Raw genomic sequence first — 27,500 nt, forward strand, 5'->3', positions numbered from 1 at the left:
TCCGATTACATCACACTGAGGTACCGTTGAAATTATGAGCTCCCGACTTCAATCTTCAGTCTCTTCAACGGTTCCTGCACTATTTGAGCTCCTTTGATAACTCTTACCGTTTGTCCTCGATTTCCGTCAACGCCGACCTCTCCAACAGTTCCTTGGGACCCCTACAACATGGGGAGAAGGCTAAGAAGCAGTTTTGCATGGAAACTACCAACAGTCAAAGCTCAAGCAATAAAGAAACGGTGTACAAATCAATGATAATTTCTTACGCATGTCAGATGGATAAATTTTGTTAATAACCTCTAACAACTCGATTAGTTATTTTGCCTGTTTCAGTTTTCTGATTAATTTAAGAAATGGACTACGTTTATTGTGCCGACATAATAAAGGAGTGGTTTGTTTTCTTAATTTTGTGGTCCTCATTCGTTCCACAAATCATAAACTATTCATGGCCCATACTGTTGTATGGGATTCTTGCAATGTCTAGCCATTGTAATAACTCTTGTGCAGATCTCACACTCAAGTTGTTTAAAACATAAAAAATTTCCTGAACTTGTTACTAAATAAAAAGGCGTTCTAAAATAATACCAAACACAGGGAAAACACTTGAATTGCGCGTATAAAACATTAAAATTATACGAAGAAAAGGTTAATGTAGTTTTGACTTGCAATAGACCTTTTCGGCTTGTACATTTTATTTTCCCCATACAGATCATGTGATAATACTCAGGAGGCTTGGCCCTTTGTTTTGTTCATTAAAAAGAGTGCATGCAGGCATATTCATGCTTGCATGCCCTCATTTTTATGAACAAAACAAAGGACCAAACCTCCTGAGTATTATCACATGATCTGTATTGGGAAAACAAAATGTACAAGCCGAAAAGGTCTATTAGCCATGCATGAGTACGAACTAGCGAAAGAATTTTCATCTGTTGAATATTAAGTCATGACCGGCAAGAAGACTTACGAACGACCAATCATATTCTGATTATGCTCAAATATTTCTCCGTATTTACTTACAGGTGGACCTCTTTTACCCTCGTCACCATTCTCACCAATGACTCCATCTGCGCCCTGATTAACAAGTAAGACACATTGATACTGGTCATTCAGCACTTCTCCTACATCTTGAAAAACATATTCTATGGTTCATTTTGCTTCACAACGATCAAGAACTAGACATCAATAAGTTGTTGTCTATGTCCCTTCTGCCGGAAAGGACAGCCACATATTTCCTGTTGTTATAAATTTTCCTAGCCTAACCTGATCTCCTGCAAGTCCTTGTAATCCAGGCGCTCCCGATGTTCCCTGAAAAACGTCCATTGAATTTTCAGAAAGCTCTATCGCATAATATTGAGGACGAAAAAAAGGAACAGACTCAACCGACTTATGTATATCTAATATCAACACCATCCTGCATATCGACATAATATCAAGACATTTTCATTCTACAAGTATGCTTTTAATGAAATCCTTGTCTGTGACTACATTTGTTTTCATGTCTTTATCTATATGCACCATTTTTCCTGGTCTTCCATCACCTCCCGCAGTTCCTTTCGGGCCCTGCAGAGAAAACAAAAATCTCTCATTTAATTACATAGTTTTAATTTCCGAAGTTGCAGTATACGCAATGTTGCTAGGACAGGAGCTCACCAAAACACCTTCAAAACCGTCTGGACCAGGATTTCCCTGTGTTCCATCAATTCCCTGGAAAAAAGCAATTCTGAACTCAGCAAACTCGAAGAAACTTAAATGACAAACGAGAAATATGATCATTCGAGACGAAGCTCAGTCACAACGGCTGGTTTTCACGTAACGTCACCGTCGCCATGTTGGTGGACGAAAACAAAAGATCTCTTATAGAGTGTTTTCACTCACGTGATCAGTAACCGTATTTTTTGGGTAGGGTCGTACCTCTTGTTGAACACTATGCTTCATTGGCTGTATAGTGTCGTACTTCCCATTGTTTTCTGTGCTAATTACATTGTTATCTTTGTTCGTTCTATTGTTCTTTTGGCCAATCCTGAATCCCGTTCAATGAGGTACGACACAACCTTGTTTTTCCACCGAAACAAAAGAAAACGTTTGCATGACAATAGAATTCCCGGAGGATAGTTGGGTAAACCAACATGGCCGCCTTGACATCACGTGAAAACACTCTATTAGCTTCTTCTCTTAATTAGTCCACCAGCGTTACATTACACCATCATTATCTGTGTCTCAAAAGATTGTTGGAAACCACTCATAAGGAAAGTCAATTTGTTATGGGTCAACACAGGAGCATGAAAACGTTTTTTTTAAGTTTTTCTCATGAGCTCTTGACGTCACAAGAAAGAGGGTTCCTGAGAAAAACACACGTGTTGCACATGCAGCACATCTGCAAAAGAAAAGGAAGCTTAAAAAGCTACTATGAACAAAAAAATAAATTCTTCTTTTTCTTTGTATTTCAAAACTATATAACTTATCACCAAGTGACCCAAGTTTTAAGCCTTTATTTCAAAAAGACATCTATTTATTTGAGTCGAGGAGAAAATTACGTCGAGGACTCACTAGTTTAAGTGCAATGCGTGTGTACGCGGGTGAATTAATATGCAGCCCGGGAGTTTCGTGTTTTGCATACTGTATATGATAAGCTGCATCTGTACGCTGAAATTTTATACTGGTAAGTAAATGACGTCACTTTCCCTAGATCCAACCCTATGAGGTCCAAGCGGTCGGTTGTGAACGTGAGTAATCCAAAACTTGACTGGTCTTTCGTATGCCGGATCCGAAATAATTAATGTTCACAAAACAAAAGAACAAATCTCCATTACAGATGATTAGTTTAAAAATCTGGGAGACACCACTGTCCTGGCACGCGAAATGTTCTTCCCGGTTGCCGTCCGCGTCTCAAAAACGCGCGTGCTTAAGCACGCATGGCTCTGCGCGCCCTGCACGTGCGTTTTACACGGAAGGTAAGAACTCTTAGCAATAGAAACCTGGATTGCAGCGAAAGGTTATTTCTTGAAGTTTTTTAATGACACTGCGATCAGTCCTTTGAAAGGAAATCCAAATGTCTTTGTCTGAAGAGTTGACAAATTAAGTAGAGCAAAACTTGGATGAATTTGTTTGACTAGATATTTCGTTTGACCGCATTTATATCCAAATCTTACTGATGCCCACACGAAACACTGAGCGTGTAGATTGCAACCACAACTACTGAGACGATTTTCAAGGAATAAAAACAGCAACAAATTTATTTGTTGCGCTCTCCTGTACGGGATCCCGTAATTTTCGTGATAAAAAAGTGTTCCTAAATTGTTTGAACACTGATCAGCGCTTTACAGCAATGACTTCACCAGTTCTCGTATTGACACCTTACCGGATCACCCACGCTTCCCTCTGGTCCACTGGAACCGAAGGGACCTTGAACGCCCTGAAGAGAACAACCATTACAAATTATACAATTCTACGTTTAAACCAAATTTTAAGAGATTAAAGAAAAATGTGATCGAAACACTCTAAATCCCACTGATCTTCGTTTCTATATCAAACAACTGAAATGCCTTTGCAAGCTCGTACAACAGAGATATTTATGCACCTAATAAAACCTAAAATGTTAGTTTTGATTCTTGTTTTCCAAAACCAAAATATCACTAAAACTACAACAACTACTCTGGTGATGTGTTGAGCTTCTCTGTTATGACACAGACATATTCGGGAGATATTCAAGTCCGTGATCATGACTACGGGTCGTTTTCATATGACATCATCAAAATTGCACACAAAAAAATGAAAGTGGTCCCAATCAATTTTCAAAGATCTGTATGTCCTGAAATGCACTCAAGACACCAGAAAATAATTTCAGCCGCTGGACAGGTGAGTAAGACCGATGTAAACCATTATTACAGACTACAGACCTGTTTTCCAATCTCTCCTCTCGGGCCCTGTCCGCCCGTTGGTCCTTGGTTACCCTGTGATATAGGGGAAAAAAAAAACAGTACTCCCGGTAGTGCCGCATGTTACCCCGAATACCAATAATTTACTTTGTAAAGGCATTACGAATAGGTCAAACTTCAGAACTTTTAATCAGTCGCGACAAGACCATTATTTTGCGTAGCACGTTTAAATTTTGACCACGTTCCGGCCAAATGACTTAACCGACGGTGCTCGGCAAAAAAAGCCACTTAACACGACTTAACTGCGTGTTCCATTTAATGAAAAGATATTTAAAAAGCCTGCAAAATTCTAATATTTCTAAGATTACCCTCTCTCCATCTGGTCCTGCCTCCCCAGCTTCTCCTTGATCTCCAGCTGGTCCCTGGAGAATGAAAGATAAGTTATTACTCCAAATTGATTTTCTGCAGCTTAATTTAAGTTACGCTCTAGAAATATTTGTTGTAGCTCTCGCAGAGGGTATTTACTACCTCTTCTCCTTTTGCTCCACGAGGTCCGGTGCTTCCAGCCATCCCTCTCTCGCCCTAAAGCGCAAAAGAAAATGATGACCCATTATGAACCTCCAACGACACTAGACCAAGATTGGTTACTTAAGCTTTCGAAAGAAAATCGTATCCCAGAAGTCTAGATATGTGATTGGATGTGGCTCACCAGTTTAAGGTATTATTTGTTTTAAGAGCAACTACTACTAGAATTTTCTGTGGGAAAAAAAACCATGTCGGAATTACGTTCTGTGCGTGCCCAATCCATGATTTTGCATTTAGCACGGCAATCCCTCGCGCGGCTAATTGGTTACGCACCAATCAGAGGCGTCCTGGTTATCAGGCCCAATCTGATTGGCTATTATTTGGCGGGACCATATTATGGTTAAGTGATGCACAACATCCAAATGAGAGATATAACACTTCTTGGCTACATCTGATTTTGCTATTTAGGACAATGCATTCAGGGGTGTAGGCAGCGGGGTCCTGGGGTGCCCGTGACCTCCCCTCGAAAAACAAAACAAAGCAAAAAAATCAATCGCGAAAAAAGAGCAGGCTGCGTGGATGACTGCACGGAATTTTGTTATGTATATTTTTACAAAATATCCGAATGTTCCGAAGGGAGGAGTGGGGGGAAAAGTCCCCTATTCTTCCCAGTCACTGGTGCCTTACGGCGCTCTTTCAGGATCCCCCTCCCCCCCCAATGAAAAATCCTGCCTACGCGCCTGTCATTATTAAGACAAGGGCAATTCTTCTTGTGATTGATCACCGGCTCGAAAGGCCGGAGTTCTGAAAACAATGAAGACATTCAAAAAGATTATTTTATACTATTCCATCGAATTCCGAGTTTTGCATGATACATGCTGTTCCCAAAACGACAGGGTCGAGCAGCCATGAAATGTAGAGGATATTATAGGGTTATCCTGGTTCATAGTTCTTGTGGTTAATTCCCTTGAATTCAAAGTGTCTTGAGACCTACCGGGTTACCATCATCTCCAGGATAGCCATCCTCACCAGTCATTCCCTACGAAAAACATGCTCTTAATGTATATTTCCAATAAATTATTCTTTACACGAATTAAAGCATGAATTATTTTTTGCATGAGCTACCGCATGTATTACTGAAAAATAAGTAGTCGGATCAACAAATCGAATCTTCATAAAACATGTTGTTTTGGACAACATAATGCTTGACAAACACTTAACGAAAAACATTTTCAAGTACTTACGGCGGATCCAGGGCTTCCCGCCAAGCCTTGTAAACCTTGTCGGCCAGGACTTCCCTGATGCAGAATGATAAATGATCACAAGTAAAATGTAGATTTAAAATTTATCTTCATCTATAAAGTAAGAGTCATCGCAATCAAGCTTCATGAAGCAAGACTGTGATCATTCAGGGGCACCCAACGAATCTGTTCCTCACATTATCTGTTCCCCAGAGGAATCTTGCTGGCTGACAAAAATACAGATGTTTCGATGAGCTGGCTGGGAAATTTTGTTATTGATAGAGGTTTTGCCTGGGGAATTACTGACTTTTTCTAGCATTTCAACCCGAACTGGCTGTAGAAACTCTGAAGACTGAGGACGACTAAAAAAAAAAAAAAAAAAAGAACCCCTTCCCTTCCCAGAGAGTAGTCACAAACATACGACGGCTGGTCAGAGTGATTGCGCTTGCGGAAAAAACCTGTTTTGTTCCGGTTTTGTCACTTTTGTTCGGTCGTTTTGGATTGAGGGATTTGAAAGCGCGCGGAATTCCTGGCTTGGAAACAAATTTGATCAGCTGGCTGGGAAACCAACCAATTTTATCTAGCTGGCTGGGAAATTTCTTGTGTGTCTTGCTGGGAAAAAGGAACAGATAATGTTTTCCCAGCAACACTGAAAAACACCTGAAAATGCCTTAATAACATTTATTTTCATTAACTGGGGTATAATAATACATTTTACAACAAATTGGTCGTTGGGTGCCCCTGATCATTTATGAGTAAAGGAACTTAAATTCAATGGGAGGTCGGAAGCAAATTCGCAATTCCTTTGAACTTATACATTACTACATTTACGCAAAATTGATTGGCTTAAAAATCCCGAGTCCCTCACACAGCCAATCAGAGAAAAAAGTAAGAGAATCAAACTTTAGCGTTCACACGCGTTTTCGTCGCTCTTAGGGCCGATTTACACAGTAGGATTTTTTTGTCGCATGCGACAACGGCTTCCGACAAACCCACGACATGATTTACGATTGTTGTGTACGTCAGAAAAAATGTCGTAGCATTTTAAAACATGTTTTAAAACGCTGCGACAAGTCGTAAGTCGTAGGCCTGTCGTGAGTTTGTCGCATGCGACAAAAATCGTACCGTGTAAATCGACCCTAAGGGACGGTCGTCTTTGCTGCTTTGTCCTACGACAAGCGCACTCGACTGTCTACGTTTACTTGCGTCTGATCTACACGACAGAACATGATTTGCAAGTCAGCTGTACTCTTATCGACAACGATATCCGTCCCGCTGCGCCTCGTGAATCCACAACAAATTTTGACCACTGTGATGACGAATATCGTTGTCGATAAGAGTACAGACAACGCTGAACCACATTCGATTTGCTTTTTTACAACAATATTCAACGCCAAAGAAAATGTATATTTCAGATCGTGACCAAGATCACGACACAAAGAAAAAGCGAGCGTTGTCTACAACTTTCTCGCAATATGATTGGTTTATTTCCGAAAATGAGCGTTCCCGATTCGCTATTACATTGCGTGACGCGAGCAGCTGTGTCTGGGCTCTTATCGACAACGGCAAATTAGCCAATCAGATTGCGAGATTACAAGCAGTTGTGGTAAAAATAAGTAATTTGCGCCATTCTTGTGTTCTCACCCTTTCACCTTGTTGGCTCTGCACTCCTGGCAAACCTTGCGCGAACTATGAGGTTCAACAACAACACAGTCAGTCACCGAAACCTAGTAAAATATCCTGGATGCCAAGGGTCTCCTGCAACCGGATGATCAGAAGTTCAACTCCTGTTCAGGAACAATCGGATTCTTCCGATTATATCTCTTAAAACCCAATTAGGGACGGTGCCTACTATTGCTATTGCTCATACGTTCTGCGCATCTCGAGATACTCGGATTTCCTATGGGTGATGCGTACTAATACAAGGATATTTTTGGGCGGTTTAAAACTATGCGGAGAACGCAGAACTTAGCAATTTTCCTTGGTATCCAAAACGAAATTTCGGGGTAACCATGCATTTTTCAGAGTTAATTTATCTCCAATTTCGAAAAGAACGACACACATTACTCTGTATTTAAAAGCTTTTTACAAATATTGTTGATTAATTATCTTTGAAAAATGCGTGGTTAGCCCCATTTTTTTTTTTTTTGGATTTCATTAACACTTGTTAAGATCTGCTTTTCCTCCATATTCATATACCGCACAAAAGAAGGCACCGTCCTTAAGTTAGCCTTGGCTCTGTGGTTTCTCAGTTGTCAATAGCGCTCAGCCCACATACAACCACGACATATACAAAAGTGATATTAAGAATTTTTTTTTTTTCTTCAAACCTACCTCACCCCCATCTGTACCTCGAGAACCTCGGTTTCCTCGTTTTCCAACCATTCCCTAGCGAAAAACATGAAAGAAAATATGGGTGAGAAGTCTTTTATTTTAATGAAAACTGTTCGCTTTTGAGGAAGTGTGGCCCAGTGTTAAGGGCGCTTGCCACTCGCTGAGTTCCTGGTTCAACTTCCTAGCTGCACTTGTAAATAGCCAACTGGTTTGCCTCCGGAAAGTTGGGATTCTTAACAGTTGTTGATGTTGTTCAGTTCCATCGCTTCGTTAATTGTGTTTCATTGGCTCTGAAAAGCTCCTGTGGGGAGCTTTCAGGCTCTTTAAACTTTTTCGGTATTTTTCCGGGAACCTCTTATTTAGCTAAACCAAAAGATGATTTATATTGTAGCAATATCCCTTTACATTCCTTGTATAAAGTTGTAATATAGAGAAAAGTATGATCTGTCAAATAAGCTATCTATGGACTGCTTTGACAAAATCACTCGCTCACTCACCTGGAATATCCCAGAGCTTAAATTAGTTTTCCATCATTTTCGTGTTACAGTCATTGATAACAAAGCCAAAATATCTGTTGCTTGACCTTCATCCATTTCCATTCAAACCAAATTATTCGGCACTCCCTTCTTCCAAGCAGATTCTGTGTATTTTATGGTTTTCACCGTATAAAGACGTTTTACAGAACGCGGATCAAGAGAAACATGCAAGAAAATTATGATTCTTAACTTTTCTAGCTTACCACTATTTGACCGGGATTGTGTAACAAAACCGAGAATTAATTTTTCTTTAAGAGGTATACCTGCATTCCAGGTTCACCACTTGGTCCCATTTCTCCTGGAGATCCAACCTCTCCCTGCATCAAACAAATGCGAAACACAGATATGAGCGTGAGTGCAAGTGGCTCAGTGACCGATTGAGGTAAGGAGAGAGGTATTGCCATTGTCACGTGATACCACTACATTTCCGGTGATTCAGTAAGGCTACACATGGGAGACATAGACCGCGAGCGGTCGCCCTTTGTTCCTCATAGCCAAGCTGGGCAGGCGATCAGTTGAAAGTATGCAAATTACTTCCAAAAAAGGAGGAGAGATTATTTTTTTCTTTGCGCGGACTCCGCCCTCGTTCCTCGCGGCTTCGCCGCTCGCTCCTCGCGCGCGTCATCGAATTTTACTGTGACGCAAAAGAAAAATATGAGACTGTTCGCAGTCTATGGAAGACTACGCTTACTTTTAAAGTGCATCTAAAACAAGGTATCTGTATAAACAGTTGACCTTGATACCAAATAAACTAAATGTCATTCGGAGGATTGAAAGGATCTTACCCTTGAACCTACGTATCCGCGAGAACCAGGAGCCCCAAGGACGCCTGTGGGACCCTAATAACGAAAAGATGGTAAATATTGAAAAAAATATCAGATAAATAAACGATGTAAAAGAATAAGGAAAACTACGAAAGACAATAGTCCGTCATAAGCTTGCTAAAACAGGCTTGCTGGCTTTCTCAATAAAAATCGTCCATCGACGAAACTCATAACATAACATAACATAACATAACATAATAATAATAATTGTCGCAGCTAATCGCCGTCGCAAGTACAGCAACGACGCAGCTCAACGAGGTCGAACCGAAAGCATACGAAGGCGCCTCTGGCAGCCGCTATACGGTCCATGTGTGACCTTGGAGCACAGCTTACAGCCAGCTGGAATGTGCTGTATGTTGGTTTTTGCTGAGGGGGAAAACCGGAGAACCCGGAGAAAAACCCTCGAAGCGGAGAAGAGAACCAACACAAACTCAACCCACTTATGGCGTCTGGTCCGGGAATCGAACCTGAGCCATACTGGCGAGTGCTCTCTCCACTGCGCCATCCCTGCCCCATAACATAAAGCCTTTATTGATACACGATAAGAGTTAAAGCTGCCATGCTTGTGTGGTCGTGTGTAAAAGTATTTTATCTAAGAACTAGAAATTTTAGTTTAAAATGGATAAAAAATAATAAAATGCATTAACTATCGTGTATCGTATATACGATACATATTAAATATTAAATATAAAATACATAACATTACATGTTAAATATTGAATATAAAAGTACTAAGCTAAGGACAAAACATTATCTAATACCTTAAATTCTAAAAGTATACGCAATCACTGTCTCTGATTCGAGAAGTGGAGGCAGTTGAGCTGTCGAAGAGAAAGTCTTTTTGATTTCCTTAAAAGTAAAATTTTATCACTACAGTTATTATTACAGTTAACTCACTCTTTTTCCAGTGGAACCCACGGGACCACGACCTCCTGGACGACCCATGTTGCCCTATATTTGTGGAAAAAAGAGAGATGTCATAAGTCTTCCAGGTTTCGCTCGTGGGATGAATTTTATAGAGATTTACAAACCTGTCTTCCTTTATCCCCTAAGGACCCCGTTTCTCCAGGGGGACCCATTGAGCCCTAGAATAGAAAAACAAAATTCTCTTAGGTAACTGAAAACAGATTTTATAAGCACTTCCATTTATGCAGCTTTTGCCTCAGTGGAAGCTCAAACTTGCAGGTCACTGATTACCGTGTCTCACGAAATTTTCGTTGGACTTTTATTTTGCGGATTGCCGATTTTTGAGGTTTGCGGGAACATATTTTTGCGGCTCGGATTGACTAAAATTTACGCTGGGAACTACTTTGTTTTTCTCTTCAACGTTTATTACTTTTTTTGGTAAAGAAAACCCCTCAATCATCGAGAACAGGCGGAAAAAATGTGGTGTCCTGGAGGCCATAGAAAATGGTGTCCGGCCCTTCGGATGACCCGTTCGAGCAAGTTTAACGTGATGACCTTTTGATTGACTGCTTTGATTTTGTTTCTTGTGCCTCAGAGACGTTTTGTTTGTAAGAAGCTCCGATTGCTTTTTCTCAATGCAAATATCAACATAAACGATCTTTTTCGGCCCAATGTATGGTATAGTAAGACAAGTGCATTGAAAGCCACTTTTAATTATATCAACGGGAGTAAATTCTTGCGCTTGTTCATTTTTCTGGTGTTTTTTTTTTCTGCTGGAAGTTATTTTTGTGGATCAATTACTATCCGCAAAATCCGCAAAAATTAAACACCGCAAAGTAAAAGTGCTACACGGAAGTGCACGACTTCATGAGTGTCTTCAGAGCTTTGCACTGACTCCGTAGAGGCCATCCTTTTTCTGCTGCTGAAATGTCACCCTGTTGATTTTGAGCACAGAACCACTGACCCGTAAAAACTTAATGATGGATTCAGACTAGAATCAAATGCAGATGTGACCCGGTGCATGTGGACATTCATACAAAGACAGTAATCTTACCATCTCACCGGAGGATCCTGATAAACCTGAATCGCCTGGTTGGCCCTGCAATGTGAGAAAAATATTAACGATTGGAGAAAATTAAGTTTTAAAACTTCATGCAAAATAAGTTTACTCTAGAGTATAACATTTTGGTCGACTGCAAGGCTCTTGTCGAGGTCTTGGGACACAGAGTGGAGTGTTAATGTCACAGCTGTCAAGCTGGATTGGAACGCATCACCGACCTACCTGGTTACCAACTTGTCCTTGAGAACCTGCGTCCCCTGAAGGTCCTGTGTCACCCTAAAATAGAAAAAAAAAAAAAAAATCAGGAAATGGACAGATCATTACTTAGAATTATGGAAAACTAATGAATGGCATATTTCCCTATGACAGTCACTTTCATATTGGCTTACCTCCCTCAAAAGCACGGGAACACACACACATATACCAAATTCTTTAAATGTCTTGGTTTCTATTTGTTTCTCACCATAATGCCTTTGGAGCCTTCTAAACCGGATCTCCCTTGTTCGCCCTCTAAGCCATTGTTTCCAGGGGACCCCCGTGGTCCCGTTTCCCCAGTCTCCCCTGCGTAACCTATCTCGCCTCTGGTCCCAGGACGTCCTCTAATGCCTTTCAATCCTGCATTACCAGGGGCCCCAGGCGATCCTATCTGACCAGGTGCGCCCTATGAATAAAACAGAATGTCAGATTATTCTGAGGTCTGTGTAAAACAAAGAGGGAAAGAGGAACTTTTCAATAAAATAGAGCGAGTTTCAATCTAGTGTCTTTAAACCAAAGTAATTACTTTGGCCAATAAAAAAGGACGGAGACAATCCAGTAAACCAATCAAAACTCGAAGTAATTACACGTAGCCGACAAAAAGCGCGGGAAAATGTGCACGTGCAAGACACGATTGGTTTGGGTTTCACTTCTGATTGGTTGAAAAAATGGTGCGAGAACTTTTAACCAATCACTGAATGAAGTAATGCAAAACCAAAGCAATTCACTAATTACTTTTGACATTCAATTGAAAACCGCTCTAACTATTGAAGAATAATTAGTTGCTCGTTTTTATTCTAAACGAAATCCCAAACAGATTGAGGACGAAATCGGGATATTAAGGCCTTCTAGTAAAATGATTCCAAGGACCTTTATTTTCCTTATGCTTGTGTTCCCTCCCATACACTATGTCAGTAAAACATTGTACGTTTAAAGAATTTTAAATTCTCGTTCCGTTTAAGTAACCTGCTTTTTATTCCAACGAAACAGGACAACATAGGTTTAATTTACCGTGCTACCAACGGGTCCAGTTTCTCCTTGTGCACCATCTAAACCCTAGAAAAAAATACGAATTAAACAAAACACCTTGCATCACTTGAGTAAATTCCCAACGAACATCGCAAAGAAAAAAAAAGAGTGTTTACACGTCTCCTTCTGTCTACTCAAAACCTGCAGTACCTACGTATAGTATCCCCACTTTAAGAGGAAATTAAAACCGCAGAACGAAGAAAGATTGCGTTAAGCTCATTAAAAGAGCGCTTCTTAAGAAGAGGGGTATGAATAAGAGTTTTTTTCATGCTTGGAAACGTTTTGCTTCAACAATGCATCTTCGAGTAGGGTGTTCAATTACTGTATTCCTTACCTGAGGTCCTCGAGGTCCAGCTGTACCCTGTGATCCTGTTGGCCCTGGATAACCCTTGAAAGCGAGAAAACACAAGAGTAAAACAAAATCCGGGGGATCAGAGAAACGTTGGTTCAGTTTTTCATTTAAACCGGCGATCATGAGGCTTTAGCCGGGCTTTGATGAATTTTAACGGAAAAACTGTACAAAAACTACAAGTGATTGTCAAAAAGTATATTCTGGCAAGAAGTATCCTAAAACGTGGTGGGTTCTTCGTTTCATAACTTTTGTGGAGGAACTCACAGCTGCTCCATTTCGTCCTGGATTTCCAATATTTCCCCTCTCGCCCTGGTGAAATAAAATGAAAAAAAAATGTGAATACCTACATTTTGGTTATGGGAAAGAAGTTCCGGACGATCGAGGAAAAAGCCTAAGAGGGAAGAACAAACAAAACGAGAAGGAGGAAGACATTGATATGGACATTGTTTTGAGAAACGTTTCGCAGAGGTAAGAGGTTCTGTATGGATGCTCCATTTACAAGGTGCAATTTACCAAGCTGCTCAATCTGCCTTCCTACAAATTTTTGAGTGTTCCCGGTGGTTTGGTGCATGGTGTAGTAATTGTTGTAGGTAGTTTTGAGGCGCCAAAATGATGGGACTGTGGAATTGACTTTTGAAAGCCTAACAAAATCCAGGCTTAAACTAGACTAGACCCATGTATAAAAATATATTGGCTGAATCCGTCTGTGTTACAAGACTTGATATTCCGTAAGGCTCTAAATCTTGAAACTCGTAGTTCTCTCAATAAACGCTATCCGTAATCAAGGCTACAGTCGAGGTTCTGGCAATGTAAAAAACTGAACTGTCACTATTTCTTTTCCCACAAACCACGCCCGGTGTGACAAGATCAGATAATCACTAAATTAGGGTAAATAAACGAATTTGTTATCAGGCTGACTTTTTCCCCCAACAGCGCGTGCTCTCATTGGTTACTTCGAGGTCACATGACATCTAAGTGTACTGTTACCCGCTAAAGTTGACCGACGACTTGATGATTGGTCCCTCGGGAAACAGTTCATTTTGTTTCCCTCGGCTGCACCTCGGGGAAACATTGAGATTCTCGGGAAACAAAATGAACTGTTTCCCTCGGGACCAGTCATTAGGGGTGCGTTCGATTGACCCTATTCCGGAATAAGAATACGTGGAGTGATGATTTTAAACACTACGTATGGCGTTTTGCAGCAACAAGAATAATAAAGCTATGTTTAAAATAGCATTTTAGCAGATGTTTGACAATATTAATGTGAATCCCCGCAAAAACGAAGGATTTCTAACTTCTATTCCATGTATTCCTATTCCGGAATACGGTCAATCGAACGCGCCCTAAGTGTTTACTGCGCGCGGTTTTACGAGGGCTTATTTTCCTAGGCTATATCCGTTAACTGTTCTATTATTTCAATTCAGTTCAGTTCAATGTAGGCTTGATTTGTTCCCACGTGACCCTGAGCAACAAGCTATCAAATCATTTGGGAGATGGTCAAATTTCATATCCTGTAAACGATCACCGATAATCTTCTCGAAAGGAAGACATCACTTTAATTTGTTAAAGGAGAACTAAATGCCAAAATCAGCAATTTTTCCAACATTGGTTTTGGAACGCCTAACTCAAGTAAAGTTAAGTGTGTGGGGTTATTTCTTCTCGTTTTCTGTTTTTTGCGAGAAGAGTACGTTAGAAATTGGGCTTTTCCCGCTGTTTCTGCCCTTTCAGTGCGGGCTCAAAAACTAAATAAGCACCCTACTGTGACATATGATATGGGGAACAGAGATTTTGTGATCAAGATATGCCAGAAAAAAGTTGAAAACATTATTGTGCATGGTCTTCGGTGAAAATAAAAAATGCTTATTTATTTGCCTTCAGTTCCCCTTTAAACGAATAATGGCAAGAGCAACAACAACGCAAATATACGCGCATATGCTGCCTTTCAGTTTAAGGTCTCTACAGAAGTTCTTAACCCAGAAGTCCTGATCTGCGATGGAATGACGCCCATCAGTTTACGGTATTAGGGAGCTTTAGCAACGACGACGGGAACGGCAACGAGAACGTCATCTCAAAACATAAATTCGCGTTATAGGACATTTTCAACCAACCTCTAAAAACACCAATAACAAGAGAGAAATGTACGACTTCTGGTGGACGAACAAAAGAAGCTAATGAGAGATCTTTTGTTCTCGTCCACCAGCATGGAGGCGATGACGTCACATGAAAACCTATTGTAATCACTTCACGACTGTTTTAGGCTTTTTAACATGGCAATGGTGTGGCAGTCCCTCAAGAATGAAACCAATATGAGTCACGCTTAATTTAGGGGAGAAATGAAGATTTATCTTCAACTGTTGACGTCCTCCATAAAAAAATTAAGTTGCTGTTTTGCTGACGACCGCTATAGAAATGGGCAAAAATGAAAACGCACGTGCAGAGCGTGCAAAGCTATTGTTTTTGCCGGACTTAACTGATTAGAGTGTAATGTGAAGTGCTAGGTTTCTAGCCCATATGGACCATGTGAGCGTTAGCCCTACTAATGGAAATGGCCCACACAAGGACAGAGAAAAATTCTGACCAGGGTGGGAAAATGTGTGCAAAAACGTAATCCTACCTTGTATTGTTTTCGCCCACTAAATATGCAAATTTGTGACGTTCTCGTTGCCGTCGACTTCGTCGTTGCTAAAGCTCCCTATTGTCTATTTTTAGTACGGCTGCTGCTAGATTTTTGCGGGAACAAAACGTGGCGGTATCGCATTCCGCGCACGATTTTGCATTTAGCACGAGCAGTCCCTCGTGCGACTAGTTGGTTTCGGACCAATCAGGAAGGTTACTGTCATTAGGCCCAATCTGATTGGTCGTTATTTGGCGGGACCTTTATTCTAAATTGATATAATACCGTTAACTGATGGGTCGAGGCCAAATGAGAAAGACCGACACTTCTGAGTTACGGATTTCTTAACGTCTTCCAAGAAAATAAAAATTGTTGACCAGTTCTCACCAACTCTCCATCGTCGCCCCTCTCTCCTTCGACTCCGATTCTTCCATCCCTGCCGGTTGGACCTCTTGGGCCAGGACTACCTGAAATGCCCGAGTCCCCAACAGGACCCTGCCAGAGGTTGATGTATTGGTAAGAAAAGGAAACAATGAGTGAAAAGAATCGAGAAGTCCAGGAAATATATGAATGGCCTAATGTGCTACGGGAACTATCTTTTTGGCGTACAGGCCTTCAGGAAGGGTTACATTCAGTACCAAGCAATGAAAAGGATTTTCATGTAAAGAATGTTGACTAATGAAAATCTTCTGAGTTTCTGATGAATATTAAGATAATAATAATAATAATGATAATAATAATGATCATTGAATTTTCAACCTCGGTTGATGTCTCGTCCTCGTCCTGGTCCTCGGTTATCAGCTCATATACCTTAGTTTGACCTTATCCAACAAGCGCGAATAGAATAACTGTTAATTATCACTATACTGTAGTCTCAAGATTATATAGTCATGGATAACCGCTCTACTGGGGAGACAAATAATCTATTGAAGTCAAATCAAAGCCGAAAAAATGAAATATTGGTTTTGGGTGAAAGGATAAAATCCGGAAAAAACCCCTCAGAGTACAGTAGAGAGCCATGACACTCAACCGCGTATGGCCTCTAGTCCGGGAATCTATCCTATTCAATTCTAGGATTCGATCTTACCCCGCCCTGAAAATGGGTTCCGGAACAGGACTAAGGCAACATTGGTACTCTCATCACTACGCCAGCCCTCCTCCCCAGGCCCGCGTTGCTCGAAGCATGGTTAGCGTTAACCAGCGTTAAATACCATGGAAACCTATAGGTTTTGATACCTCTCAACCAACGGTTAGCGTGAACCATGCTGCGAGCAACTAGCCCCAGTTATTTCATAATCTGAAAATGAAGAATCTATTCCCGCTTCTGTAACTAGAATGTCATCCCTTTTCATGTCAAGGAAACTCAAGGTCCACTTGATCAGCTGAACTAACTCTTAAGGACTTTGCCTACTATGGTTATTGCGCATACGTTCTGGCCATCTCGAGATACTCGCGTTTCCTATCGGAGATGCGTACTAATACAGGGTATTTTGCTCGGTTTAAAACTATCCGGAGAAAGCAGATATTAGTAAGTACTCTTGGTATCCAAAACGAAAATTGGGGGTAACCATGCATTTTTGAGAGAGAACTAAGCTTCAATTTGAGAAAGAACGCCATACATTGCTTTGTGTTTTAATGTTGTTTACAAATATTATTCACCAATTATCTTTGGAAAATACGTGGTTACCCACAATTTTCTTTTTGGATTTCAATAACACTAGTTAAGATCTACATTTCCTGCGTAATCATAAACCGGGGCAAAAACATCGTTGAATTAGTAGGCACTGTCCTTAAGCTCCAATATGGAACCTAATCAATGGAAACACATTTTGTCACCTTATCTCCGGGAAATCCTTTAAGTCCTGGTGATCCGCGAGGTCCTGGAACTCCCTAAAATGATCCAATAAAGTGTAAATTATGTTTTTTCCTATTTTTAGTTTATTAATTTTGTGGAAACAGGATTCGTAGCTAGAGTCTATAAATAAGTTTGGAACTCATCTGAAACAAAATTGGGTGAAGAGGACGTTCGAAGGATCCAAAACATGTGTTGTCAACTATCAAGTTGTTCTAGTTATCGCGAAAGCGGGATTATGGCATATCAATATCGTGCTTTGAAAAGGATAGAGCTTTGCCATAGGGCATGCCAAGAGGGATGGCATTGCCATCACCAAATATAGATTTATCATGCTCTCTTGATTGCAAAAATATGTCTATTATTCAGACAATAATTGAAAGCTCCCTTGAGTCCAAAAAACGATTATGTTTACTTTCTATTTTCTTGCAGTAATGAAAAAGAAACATCGGTAAAGACGGCATTTTTTAAATGGTCACAGTTAAACGGGAATTGGCTTTAAACCTGGATCGAAAACTCCTGAAGTCTAGTATTTGTTTGGGACCAAAAGCGATTAATCTTAATTTTTCGGGGCTGTTTAAAATTGAGCGAATGTGAGAATTATATACACATATTAAATAAAGTGTTGATAATGGAACCCACTGGGAACTCGGAAAAATCCGAGCCACAGATGCGATTTGAACCCACGATTCTCCGTGATCTAGTCGGATGCTCTAACCACTGAGCTACTGGTGACTCTATGGTGAGCAAGTTGTTATTAAAAGTATTGACAGAATTGCTGTGCACTGTTTCCAGAAAAAACTTACATCAGGGCCAGGTAACCCAACGACCCCTCTGGGGCCGAGTGCTCCGATGTTCCCCTAAAAAGAGATGACAAAAAAAAAAAAGCAAAAAAGGAAACAGAAAGTTGACACAAAAGCTTAGTGATGATAAGAAAGAAGATTTGAGATGATGACTTGATACTTTGCAGTCGTTGTGTCTTACCAGTAAATCTGTCATCCATGATTGATTGATTTCCTTTGCTCAGACAAATATTTCCAAGGGATTGAGGTATTTTGAGTAAATTATAGATTACGCCGTACTACAATGCAATTCCAACCAAAAAGACATTGAAGGGTAAGGCGAGCATTTTCCAAAGATTGCCACTTGTCACGTGACCTTTACACGTGACTTCGACAAGTGACTTTGGGTTATCTTCAACCTCTCTCTATTCTGGGAAATGTGTGCTACGTACCACTGGTCCGGGGTCTCCTGATGTGCCAGAATTCCCTTCAACGCCAATAAATCCCTATGAATAAATTTGACTGCATCAGTTTGTAAAAATGGTATATTTTTATACCTTGAACTGCGACCACGAATAATTACCCTTGCCGTACAAATAATTTGCTGCATGCACTGGAACCACGGAAAGAGTACTATTCAAAACCCGAATACATTCACGTGGTAAGATGCTTGCTAGGACAGAGTGGCTACAACTTGGACAACAATAGTGTTCGTGCGTCAAGTTTGCAATTTGGCCAACATCAGCAATTACAGGCACCAGGTAACTGAAAATCCTCTTTTTTGCTGATGAAGTGATGCGTTTTGGGTGGATAAATACATTTAATTTCTGGCAATACGATGGCTTTCTCTCCAAAAGAAAGCAATCAAACAAACACGCAACTTAAAACGGCAATTATAGAAGTAAGAAAGTGTGTTAAGCTCGCCTTTTACTCGAGAAGTTATTACTGAGTAAATCGCGTCTTGCCTTAAATAACAAGTATTAGAATACAGTTTTTTTTTACTAAAACAGTGGATTGCGTTGAAGGGGCGCTCTGATTGGCTACTCAAACTTCGACTATCCTTTGATATTGAATTTATGTTTAGTTTCCATTTAAAGTGCTACTATGCCCAAAAAATTAATTATTTTAGACACCTTATTCCAAAATGGCCGCCATTTTAGTATTCTTTTGTTTCTATGCAAATTGGCCCTTATGGCCTCCTTCAAGGTTAAATATCCTTTAAACTCGTGTTTTGCATATGTTATAAGCTGCGTTTACACGATGAAATTTTAAGCTAGTGAGTAAATGACATCACTTTTCTCTACGTCCAACTCTCTGAGGTCCAGTTCGCGAAATCCAAAACTTACACTCAAAGTAAACAACCTTTGGATAAAAATCAAAGCTCAAAATTTTGCCAGTCAAGTGTTAAGCAACCACACTTTCAACCACACTGTGATTTTTTGATCACAGTAGCAATTTAATTACTCAATTTACTTACTATTGACCCTTTACGACCAGGTCGTCCTTGTACTCCTGACTGAAATTGGAAAGAAAACGAAGCAAGACAAAACAATGGCTAGCTTGTTAAAAAGCCCAAGTAAAAACGACATGAAGTTAGGGCTACAAAAATTTCACAATTGACTTCCATTAGCTAAGGGAAAAAATTCTACTTGAATGTATTAACTGATCTAGAGAGAGCGCAGGATAAAAAACTTCCCATTTTGCAGATTCGGTTGAATTGCCCGAGAACGTGGCATGGATAAACGATTTAGCCCCTAAGCAATTTCTAGCTCGATGCGAAGAGAATCCGACTGGTGCTACAAACTGGTGCTACCATTTGCAACTGCCCTTGTCTCGTTGCCTAGGGATTAATTAGCGACATTTCAGGGTCGTAACGAGGTATATTTTTTCGTAACTGATCCAATATTTTTACCAAAATTTTGAACCCCGATCCCAAACTTGATGAGAATTTTGATCCCTGAACCTGCAAAAATTTGATCCCTGATTCCATGAAAAATACTGCTGATCCCGATCCCACGCGTTGTGATTCCCATATACCTCGTTACGACCCTGACATTTGATAAGAATGAAGGTATTAGTGTCTAAGAGAAACTGTTTTACTCCGTCGTAGTGGAACAGATTTTGTCGCCGGAGCGAGATGATGAAGAATTCGCTCTCAAAAAGGAATAATTGTGACGCTCGAAACGCCAGCTCACAAATCGCTCTTTCGTTGGTTAATTTACCGCAAGATTGATGTCGGATCTTTCAGGAATGATGTTTGGCGTCAATAAGGGTCCTTTGTCGCCAGGAATACTCTACAAAAAAGATAACAAAGAAATCCTTAACTTAAGTGCATTGTATAGAGTAAGTAGAGCTTTAGGTTACCCTCAAGCAAACAGCTGAAACAATCATCTTGAGCGAAAAAAAAAAAAAAACACAAAACAAAACAAAAACAGACAAACAATACTGCAACTTACAGGGAGCATCCCTTGTCCGGGAATTCCAGGAGGACCTGGAGGACCTGGCCTTCCTTGTTGCCCAGGCGATCCTGGACTACCTTGTCGTCCCTAGACGCAAAAAGTGAAGCAAATAATCAGTATCACGTTCCCTAAAAAAAAAAACCTTTTCTTTCCATTTATTATCTTGTTTCCAGAACAAGTTGGGTGATACGTAAATCACTCATTCTTTGTGTTCTGACTCGCTCGTTAAAATACAACAAAACTCATAAAGATTCTTTGACTTGGGTCATTTAAGTTCAAGTTGTAACATACGAAACGTTAACTTATTAAAAGTTATGCAGTTCAAGCAAATGTTTGTAACCATTGTTTGAGATTTTATTCTTATTAATTAAGACTCATAAAAATACTCTGCGATACAACACGCCAAAAGAAATAAAAGGGTATAACTTTTGTTTTGTTGTCGCATGGCTTATCGAAATCGTCTTTGCTTAATTAAGTTCCCTCAAAGGACTTTCATTAGGAACTCGTGCAGGTCGCCATCTTCTGCACAGTAGATAACAAAGCCCCGCCTCTCCCCCCTAACCCCCTACCCCTCCAATAGGAGTAGTTCTCCTTGACTATTCTTTCAGCACAAGAGACTCCTAAAGTCGCGCACGTTAGAAGGATTTATTAGGAACTACAACGTACTGAATCTCCTTGGGAGCCAGGATTTCCTTGCGGTCCTTGGGGCCCAGGAAAACCCTAAAAATTTAAGAAGAAATGAAAACGTACAAAGGATAACACTCAACTAAATTAAGATGAATTAAAGTACAGAGGAGACTACAAGAATTTGTAAGCGTTTGAATAGACCATACTCGTATTCTCGGTATTGGACTGGAACTAGCCTGCAATGGAGGCTAATGCGGGGAAATCTTTTCAAATGCAAATACTTTTTAATGTATTCCCCCGCAGTAGTCTCCATTGCAAGCTAGTTCCAGACCGATACTGAGAATACGAATATGGTCTATTGGACGATGAACGAAAGTCAAAACTGACCGTTAACCCATTCTCTCCGGGAGCTCCAGGCGCACCAAAAACCTACAAGTGACAGCGTAGAGGCGTTAAAAAAAAGTTTGATTCTCATAAAGTTCTAAATGAGAAAAACCTCGCTCGAAATACACAATTAATTTTTAAATTGAAAACATCCACTTTGATTTATCCGGCTATTTTTGGCTATTTTTGGGTAAGTACTTGGAACATGTGAGATCACCGTATTCAAACGAACGCGCCTGAAGAAACAAATCTGTCTTGGTTTTGTACGGCTCATCCAAAGGTCTGCATAAATTATTCAATTGATGTTACTTTGCCCAACTTGTCTCAAGAGCATGTATGAAAGTTCGCACCAGTTTTATCTCTGAACATAAGCAAGGTGATTGAAGCCTGAACGACACGTCTTCGCACCTTGCGTACGCGCCGTGAAATGTTCGAGGCAATCAAAATGAAGGCAGTGATCGCGACCAAGCACGGGGGCGTGGCCGGCGCGAGAGAAAAACTAGTCAGGCTTGCGCGACTAAAACTTGTGGCAACCGAGCGTATTTTCTATGCAAAATTTTAAATTTAACTGATGACAAGGTCGAATCTTTACTGTAACCCTCCATTTCCGCAATAGCAGCCCGGCGGGCAATTTTTTCCCCAAAGATGCGTAAGTAATCTAATGCTCATTCTTTGGTCACGCAATCACCTTTTCTCAATTTCCGATATCACTTGATGAACTTCCTGCGATTTTACTTATTGTCATTTTGAGTGAGAATACAAAATTAGGGTACAGGCCGCCATACAGAGGCACAGGGTGGCATTCATCTTTAAATGTTCAAACTTAAATCATACTTACTGTCACTTGTATCTCTGGAAAAGTAAACAGAAAGAGGTAAGTATTAAGCTACAAAAATTCGTTCTAATGTACCGTGATTTGATATAAAGAAACACGCATCAGGGAACAGCGGGATATGATCTATATTTGATTGCTTTTAAACATATAACCAACTTATGAAGCAATTTCGAGAAAATTGTTTACCCACTTACTCAACACCTCTTCATCAACGTCAAACTACAAGTCCAATTTTTGGAAGACGTTACATGTAAGATAAAGAAAATAGCTTTTCGAGAAAGGAAGAAATATGAGAGTTACGTATCTGTACGGTGTCTTTCTTTCCCTTCGAATAAAACAACAAATCATTTTATTTCGGATACGTAAAAAATGAAAAAGAAATGAACTAAGATATTACATTAGTCATCTGTTTTTGATAGCACGGCTGAAAAGATTTTGCCTTTGTCTTTATGAGGTACTTGTTATCCTGTTGCGTTAGAGCTTCCGTACCGCTTGTCGCCTTTATATGCAATAGCTGTCTGAAAACTGACAGAAATCTCTGCAAGAAAAATTTTCTTGCAACAGTGCTTGATTTTCGCAAAGATTGAGTGTTGAGGCGGGTATTGACAAAGTCATCATTGCATACGGAGAAAAGAGTTACGAAAGCGAGCACCGCTAATTTATAATCCACTTTCGACCAAAAGACTCTTTGAAAGCAAGGTCATGCCAAAACCGGGGTGTTTTTACTGCTTACTGACCCTAAGACAAGAGGCTTTGACAGTTTGTTGGTAGAGTCATATTTACAAAGGACCTCTGTTCTCAGCTCTCCTAATTTTTGCAGACTCTTAAGAAATCGTACGAGTAATATTACCAATAAAAAAATTAATTTACGGAATATAGCCATTTCCATCCATCTGCCCCTGAAGAAAGATTGTATCAACTTTTGCCATTTTCCACATTAACTGTGGTTCGTCTTGTCAACCGGAATACAACGGGATGTTGTCAGTGTTGGCGCACAGTTAAAAGGTGGTTCTCGCAATAGAAGGGGATGGTGACTTGGAGAAAGGAATCTAAATAGTCACGGTTAGTTGTAAGACGACGAACTTCACATTGTGTAAAATCAGGTTTGTACCATAAACAACGCGGGAATCAATCAAACTTGCAAAAAGATCAAAGAGCAGTATCGTCAAAGCGAGGAATAGTACCGAATTGTCTTTCAAAAACGTGGTCACTTCCCGCGTATTGGATGCGGTTTGATGTTTTTAGCGTCAGATCCGCATCCATTACTTTGTTTTTCTGGACAAAGAAAGCTTCCAAATGGCAAAATATTTGTTAGCCTTTCACTTTCGGAACGCCTCAGCGTTTAAAATAATGATAAAATCTCTTTGTCAGTGATTTAATCCTCGTAAATGTGCATCAATTTTGTCTTTGTTGTCGACTTACGTGCATCAGCAACCCATGCTGGCCACAAAATCGTTAACAGCAGCCAAAGAAGCGGCTTCAGCCGGATCATTTCCAGAGAGGAAAGCATAAACTGGCGAGCAAAATTTCCTTTGTTGACAACGGTCCAAACACTTGATGTTGTAAGAGCCAGACTGGAATTTTAACTATTAAAATCTCTGCCCTTTGTTTCTACTGTCTTGCGTCTACCGGAAAAGATTGCAATTTGACCTCGGCGTAATATATCAACCGATAACAAATGGTTATGTCACCCTCAAGGTTACTTGGCTTTTAGATTAAATCACCCTAATTCACCGTACGCCTTTGGGAATGTCACGACAACAGGATCGCTCACGATCACGCTAACAATCCAGGCATAACTTATTGCAGTCCATATTGCAATTAGTAATTAGGTTTTTTCTTCTTTCTTTATTACTAACATGATAATATCGTTATCAACGTATAACATTTCCGCCTAGAGTTTCTTTTATTATCATTCCTCGTAGTTCAATTTCACTGCTCATATTCATTCACATACAAAAACTAAATTATTCTTCATAAAATTCAAACAAATTCACGTCCAGAACATCTTATCCGGCTTTCTCCAGGTGTAATCATCCATACTTCAGATCACGAATTGTATTATATACGGTTCGGCAAAGTTTGTTCAACATCCCAAGCTTGCAGTCTATCTTTCCATAACAAGTGACCAATTTTGGCGGGAAAATCAAACAATATGGCGGATCTTGAAGATCAAATAAATAAAGAAACACGTCGACCAAACGTGTCCTTTACAGCGGCGAACATGAAGTATTTTCAGTGGCAACTGAACTATTAAATGAGTGAAAATGTGGATGAGATTAGAGCAATGTTGCAGCGAGAGAGATATTGAAAGGAACTGCCCCTCGCAAGTGTGACAGGAGACTGCAGGGTCCTCAGCGACTTCGGATGAAGCAACCTCGTACAAGGCTTCAATGACTGATAATGCAACTTTGGTGGGGTATTCCATGGTTTTGCTCTTAAGGTTGGAGAAATAAAAGAGACCGAACAGAGACAGTACAGGCCACTTTATTTATTATTATAAATTGTACTCAGCGACAACTGATGAAGCAACCTCTTACAATGCTTCAAGAGTGATAATGCGACTTTGGTGGGGTATTTCATGGTTTTGCTCTTTAGGTTGAAGAAATAAAAGAGACCGAACAGAGACAGTACAGGCCGCTTTATCTTGAAAACTCTAAATACACTGAGCTGTAGACGAGCACACTCTAATAGTCTTTTGGTCACGTGGTCGGCGAAACGACCTCGTGACCAAAAAGAAACGGAGGAGGGCTCAGGGGACAACAATGTTGGCACAAGGAGGGGTATCACCTGGTGAACTGAAGATTTGTCATATATGGCCATGGGGGATAGAGGAATAATTGTTCAATTCAAATGCTGTTCTTATGTAATAGCAGACGTAGCAAAGTCTTGTATTTCGCCGCTATTCCAAAGGTGTGGGATTCTATTCTTTTGCTGCCATAGGGCCAGATGAAATGGAAAAATAAGAACACCTAATTGCAATTTAATTCGATTCGGGGTTTTAGTAAAAGACACTTCACACTTAGTAATTTGTTTCCGTGGTTCTGTTCGGAAAGACCACCACCAAACTTTTATTTTTTACGCTCAGACCTCGCAAACGATTTCCAGCAACATTTGGTCATGCACCAACTAAATCTGTATCAGGTCTTACTTCTTTTCCAAGAAGTGTCTCATAATTAGCTTTGTTATTTCTTGAAATATTCTTGACACCTGTTGTGACAAATATTAAATGACAACTACAAATACAGATATAGCTGTTGAAGCGTTAGAATAAAAAAAAACCGTGAGATAAACAGTTTGTTTTCATTTGAAAGAAAGGCACAGCGAAGACTGCCACACTGCCTCCAATAAAGTGCTGATCATTAGATCTGCTATGGCAATGGCGCAGCTCAAAGTCAGTATCCAGAGTTGCCATGTTTATGAAAAGCATACTCGACCGAACTCTAGACCGAATTCTTCTCCAGAATCGCCGATATCATAAGCAGCCACGTCGAGTACGGGAAGACGATGAGGTTTGGGTGTGTCCACTTCTATTGTCGCGCTACGCCAGGACCCGTCTTTTACCTAATGGTCAGAAGAGAGGACGATTAACTGAGTTGTATTTATTTTTGAACCGGTCGAGAAGTCGCATTCTTTCCTAACACGAAAGATCGAGGCGTTTGAGGACAAAACTACCCAATCTTTCATCAATAGGTATTCCTCTCTTTTCGTTTTTGCAGAAATGATCGGAAAATCCTGTACCATCTGCGGCGTTCCAGGCTTTTCGATAAATTAAAGGCGCCATTTTTGTCCGAGAAAATGTTTGTTATTGTAAATCGGTAGTCTCCAGTCTCTTAAAGAAAGAAAGAAAAAGTGAAACCGTGCAAAAGGAACACGCTCGTCTTGTTCCATTTTAATAGGAAATTCCCCCTGGTTAGTCCATTCAAATAGAGAGTCCATATTTCTCATTCGCGAAGACTTGTATAGCTAATAAGGTTTTACCCATTTAAGGTATTTTGAGAAGTCAAAGGGAAAATGATAAGAAAATATTTACCGCACAATCATTCGTAACAAGTTTTGGTTTGAATTTGTTGGATGACTTAGAATGGAGTTCAAGCCCATTGATGGTGAGCATCTTGACCGACTTGATGACGTCATCTGACGCAGAGGGCCATGCAATTGAGTTTTTGCAGTGATAAGTGATCTGCTGATGAGCACGGTCACTCAGTAACTGAAGAAATTCCAGTTGGCTAGGATCTGAGACATACTGAAGCTGAAGAGACAGAAAAATAAATGAAACAGTGTTGTGTCTTGCATATATTCTTATACAGTCAAGATGAATACCTCTTATTATTAAATTCTCAACCTCGGATAACGTATTTCGCGTGCTCTGATTGGTTCCCTCAATCTCGGTTCTCAGCTCATATACCTTGGTTTGACCTTATATGGTAAATGATTGCGCTAAGCATTGCTAAGCTAAACATTTTTTTCGCCGGAAAGCGAGATTTCTACGGTGGCTTCAAAGGGACATCAATAAATCAAGTATTTTTTTTCTACAATTTCGAGTTCGAGTTCGAGTTCGAGTTCGAGTTCGAGTTCGAGTTCGAGTTCGAGGTCGAGTTCGAGTTCGAGTTCGTCCCCAGGGTCTCAATGATCGGACTGATGGATGGTACAAGGTCTCCACATTTATTCAGCGGGCATCGCTAACGTACTAACAGCTGACTCGACTACCACCAAGAAACAAAATTTTAGTTTCTAAAGAAACTGTGGTACTGCATCGGTGGGAGATTGAAACAAAAATGGAGTTGATCAAACGAGTTGATAAAGGTCGAATAACCACCGTGAAAGATTTGGAAAGCTGACGTTTTGACCATTAGCCCTTGGCGTCGGAGCGAATAGAGGAAATGTAGGTGTTGTAGGTTTATATGTGTGTGGAGGAGCTTTGTCATTAGTAGAAATAGGATGAATTTGTGAATAGATTAATGGAAGGAGAGACGTTCATTGACTCCGTGTGAATAGAGTGTGCCCAGT

General features: G+C 40.2%; 3 protein-coding genes across 3 annotated transcripts in view; all 3 read right to left on the minus strand.

Moving 5' to 3' along the window:
• LOC138040129 (collagen alpha chain-like) overlaps positions 1-7,322 on the minus strand; it is a 38,658-nt gene extending 31,336 nt beyond the window's left edge. The window contains exons 1-12 of the mRNA XM_068885912.1: positions 7,286-7,322; positions 5,645-5,698; positions 5,395-5,439; positions 4,404-4,457; positions 4,244-4,297; positions 3,897-3,950; positions 3,359-3,412; positions 1,651-1,704; positions 1,516-1,560; positions 1,261-1,305; positions 1,018-1,071; positions 108-161 (exon numbers count right to left, since the gene is read on the minus strand). Of these exons, the coding sequence (XP_068742013.1) occupies positions 108-161; positions 1,018-1,071; positions 1,261-1,305; positions 1,516-1,560; positions 1,651-1,704; positions 3,359-3,412; positions 3,897-3,950; positions 4,244-4,297; positions 4,404-4,457; positions 5,395-5,436 (510 nt within the window). The 5' untranslated portion in view covers positions 5,437-5,439; positions 5,645-5,698; positions 7,286-7,322. The remainder of the gene's footprint in view (positions 1-107; positions 162-1,017; positions 1,072-1,260; positions 1,306-1,515; positions 1,561-1,650; positions 1,705-3,358; positions 3,413-3,896; positions 3,951-4,243; positions 4,298-4,403; positions 4,458-5,394; positions 5,440-5,644; positions 5,699-7,285) is intronic.
• Positions 7,323-7,840: 518 nt separating this feature from the next.
• Positions 7,841-24,117, minus strand: LOC138040154 (collagen alpha-1(I) chain-like). Its single transcript, XM_068885934.1, has 22 exons — positions 23,913-24,117; positions 22,494-22,507; positions 21,659-21,700; positions 21,311-21,364; positions 20,642-20,731; positions 20,408-20,479; positions 19,663-19,701; positions 18,638-18,691; positions 18,210-18,263; positions 17,388-17,441; positions 15,939-16,046; positions 13,202-13,246; positions 12,920-12,973; positions 12,568-12,612; positions 11,765-11,962; positions 11,524-11,577; positions 11,296-11,340; positions 10,367-10,420; positions 10,233-10,286; positions 9,297-9,350; positions 8,775-8,828; positions 7,841-8,029 (listed from the first exon to the last, which is right to left on the minus strand). Exons 1-22 carry the CDS (start codon positions 23,998-24,000, stop codon positions 7,907-7,909), a joined length of 1,449 nt encoding a protein of 482 aa, XP_068742035.1. The 5' UTR covers positions 24,001-24,117; the 3' UTR covers positions 7,841-7,906.
• A 1,402-nt stretch (positions 24,118-25,519) lies between these two features.
• The window catches only part of LOC138040207 (collagen alpha-1(II) chain-like), a 46,046-nt gene continuing 44,065 nt past the window's right edge, over positions 25,520-27,500 (minus strand). The window contains exons 63-64 of the mRNA XM_068885976.1: positions 26,524-26,742; positions 25,520-26,054 (exon numbers count right to left, since the gene is read on the minus strand). Coding sequence (XP_068742077.1) covers positions 25,908-26,054; positions 26,524-26,742 — 366 coding nt within the window. The 3' untranslated portion in view covers positions 25,520-25,907. The remainder of the gene's footprint in view (positions 26,055-26,523; positions 26,743-27,500) is intronic.

The sequence above is a fragment of the Montipora capricornis genome, chromosome 1 (genome assembly GCF_036669925.1).
Source record: "Montipora capricornis isolate CH-2021 chromosome 1, ASM3666992v2, whole genome shotgun sequence".
NCBI classification, from domain to species: Eukaryota; Metazoa; Cnidaria; class Anthozoa; order Scleractinia; family Acroporidae; genus Montipora; species Montipora capricornis.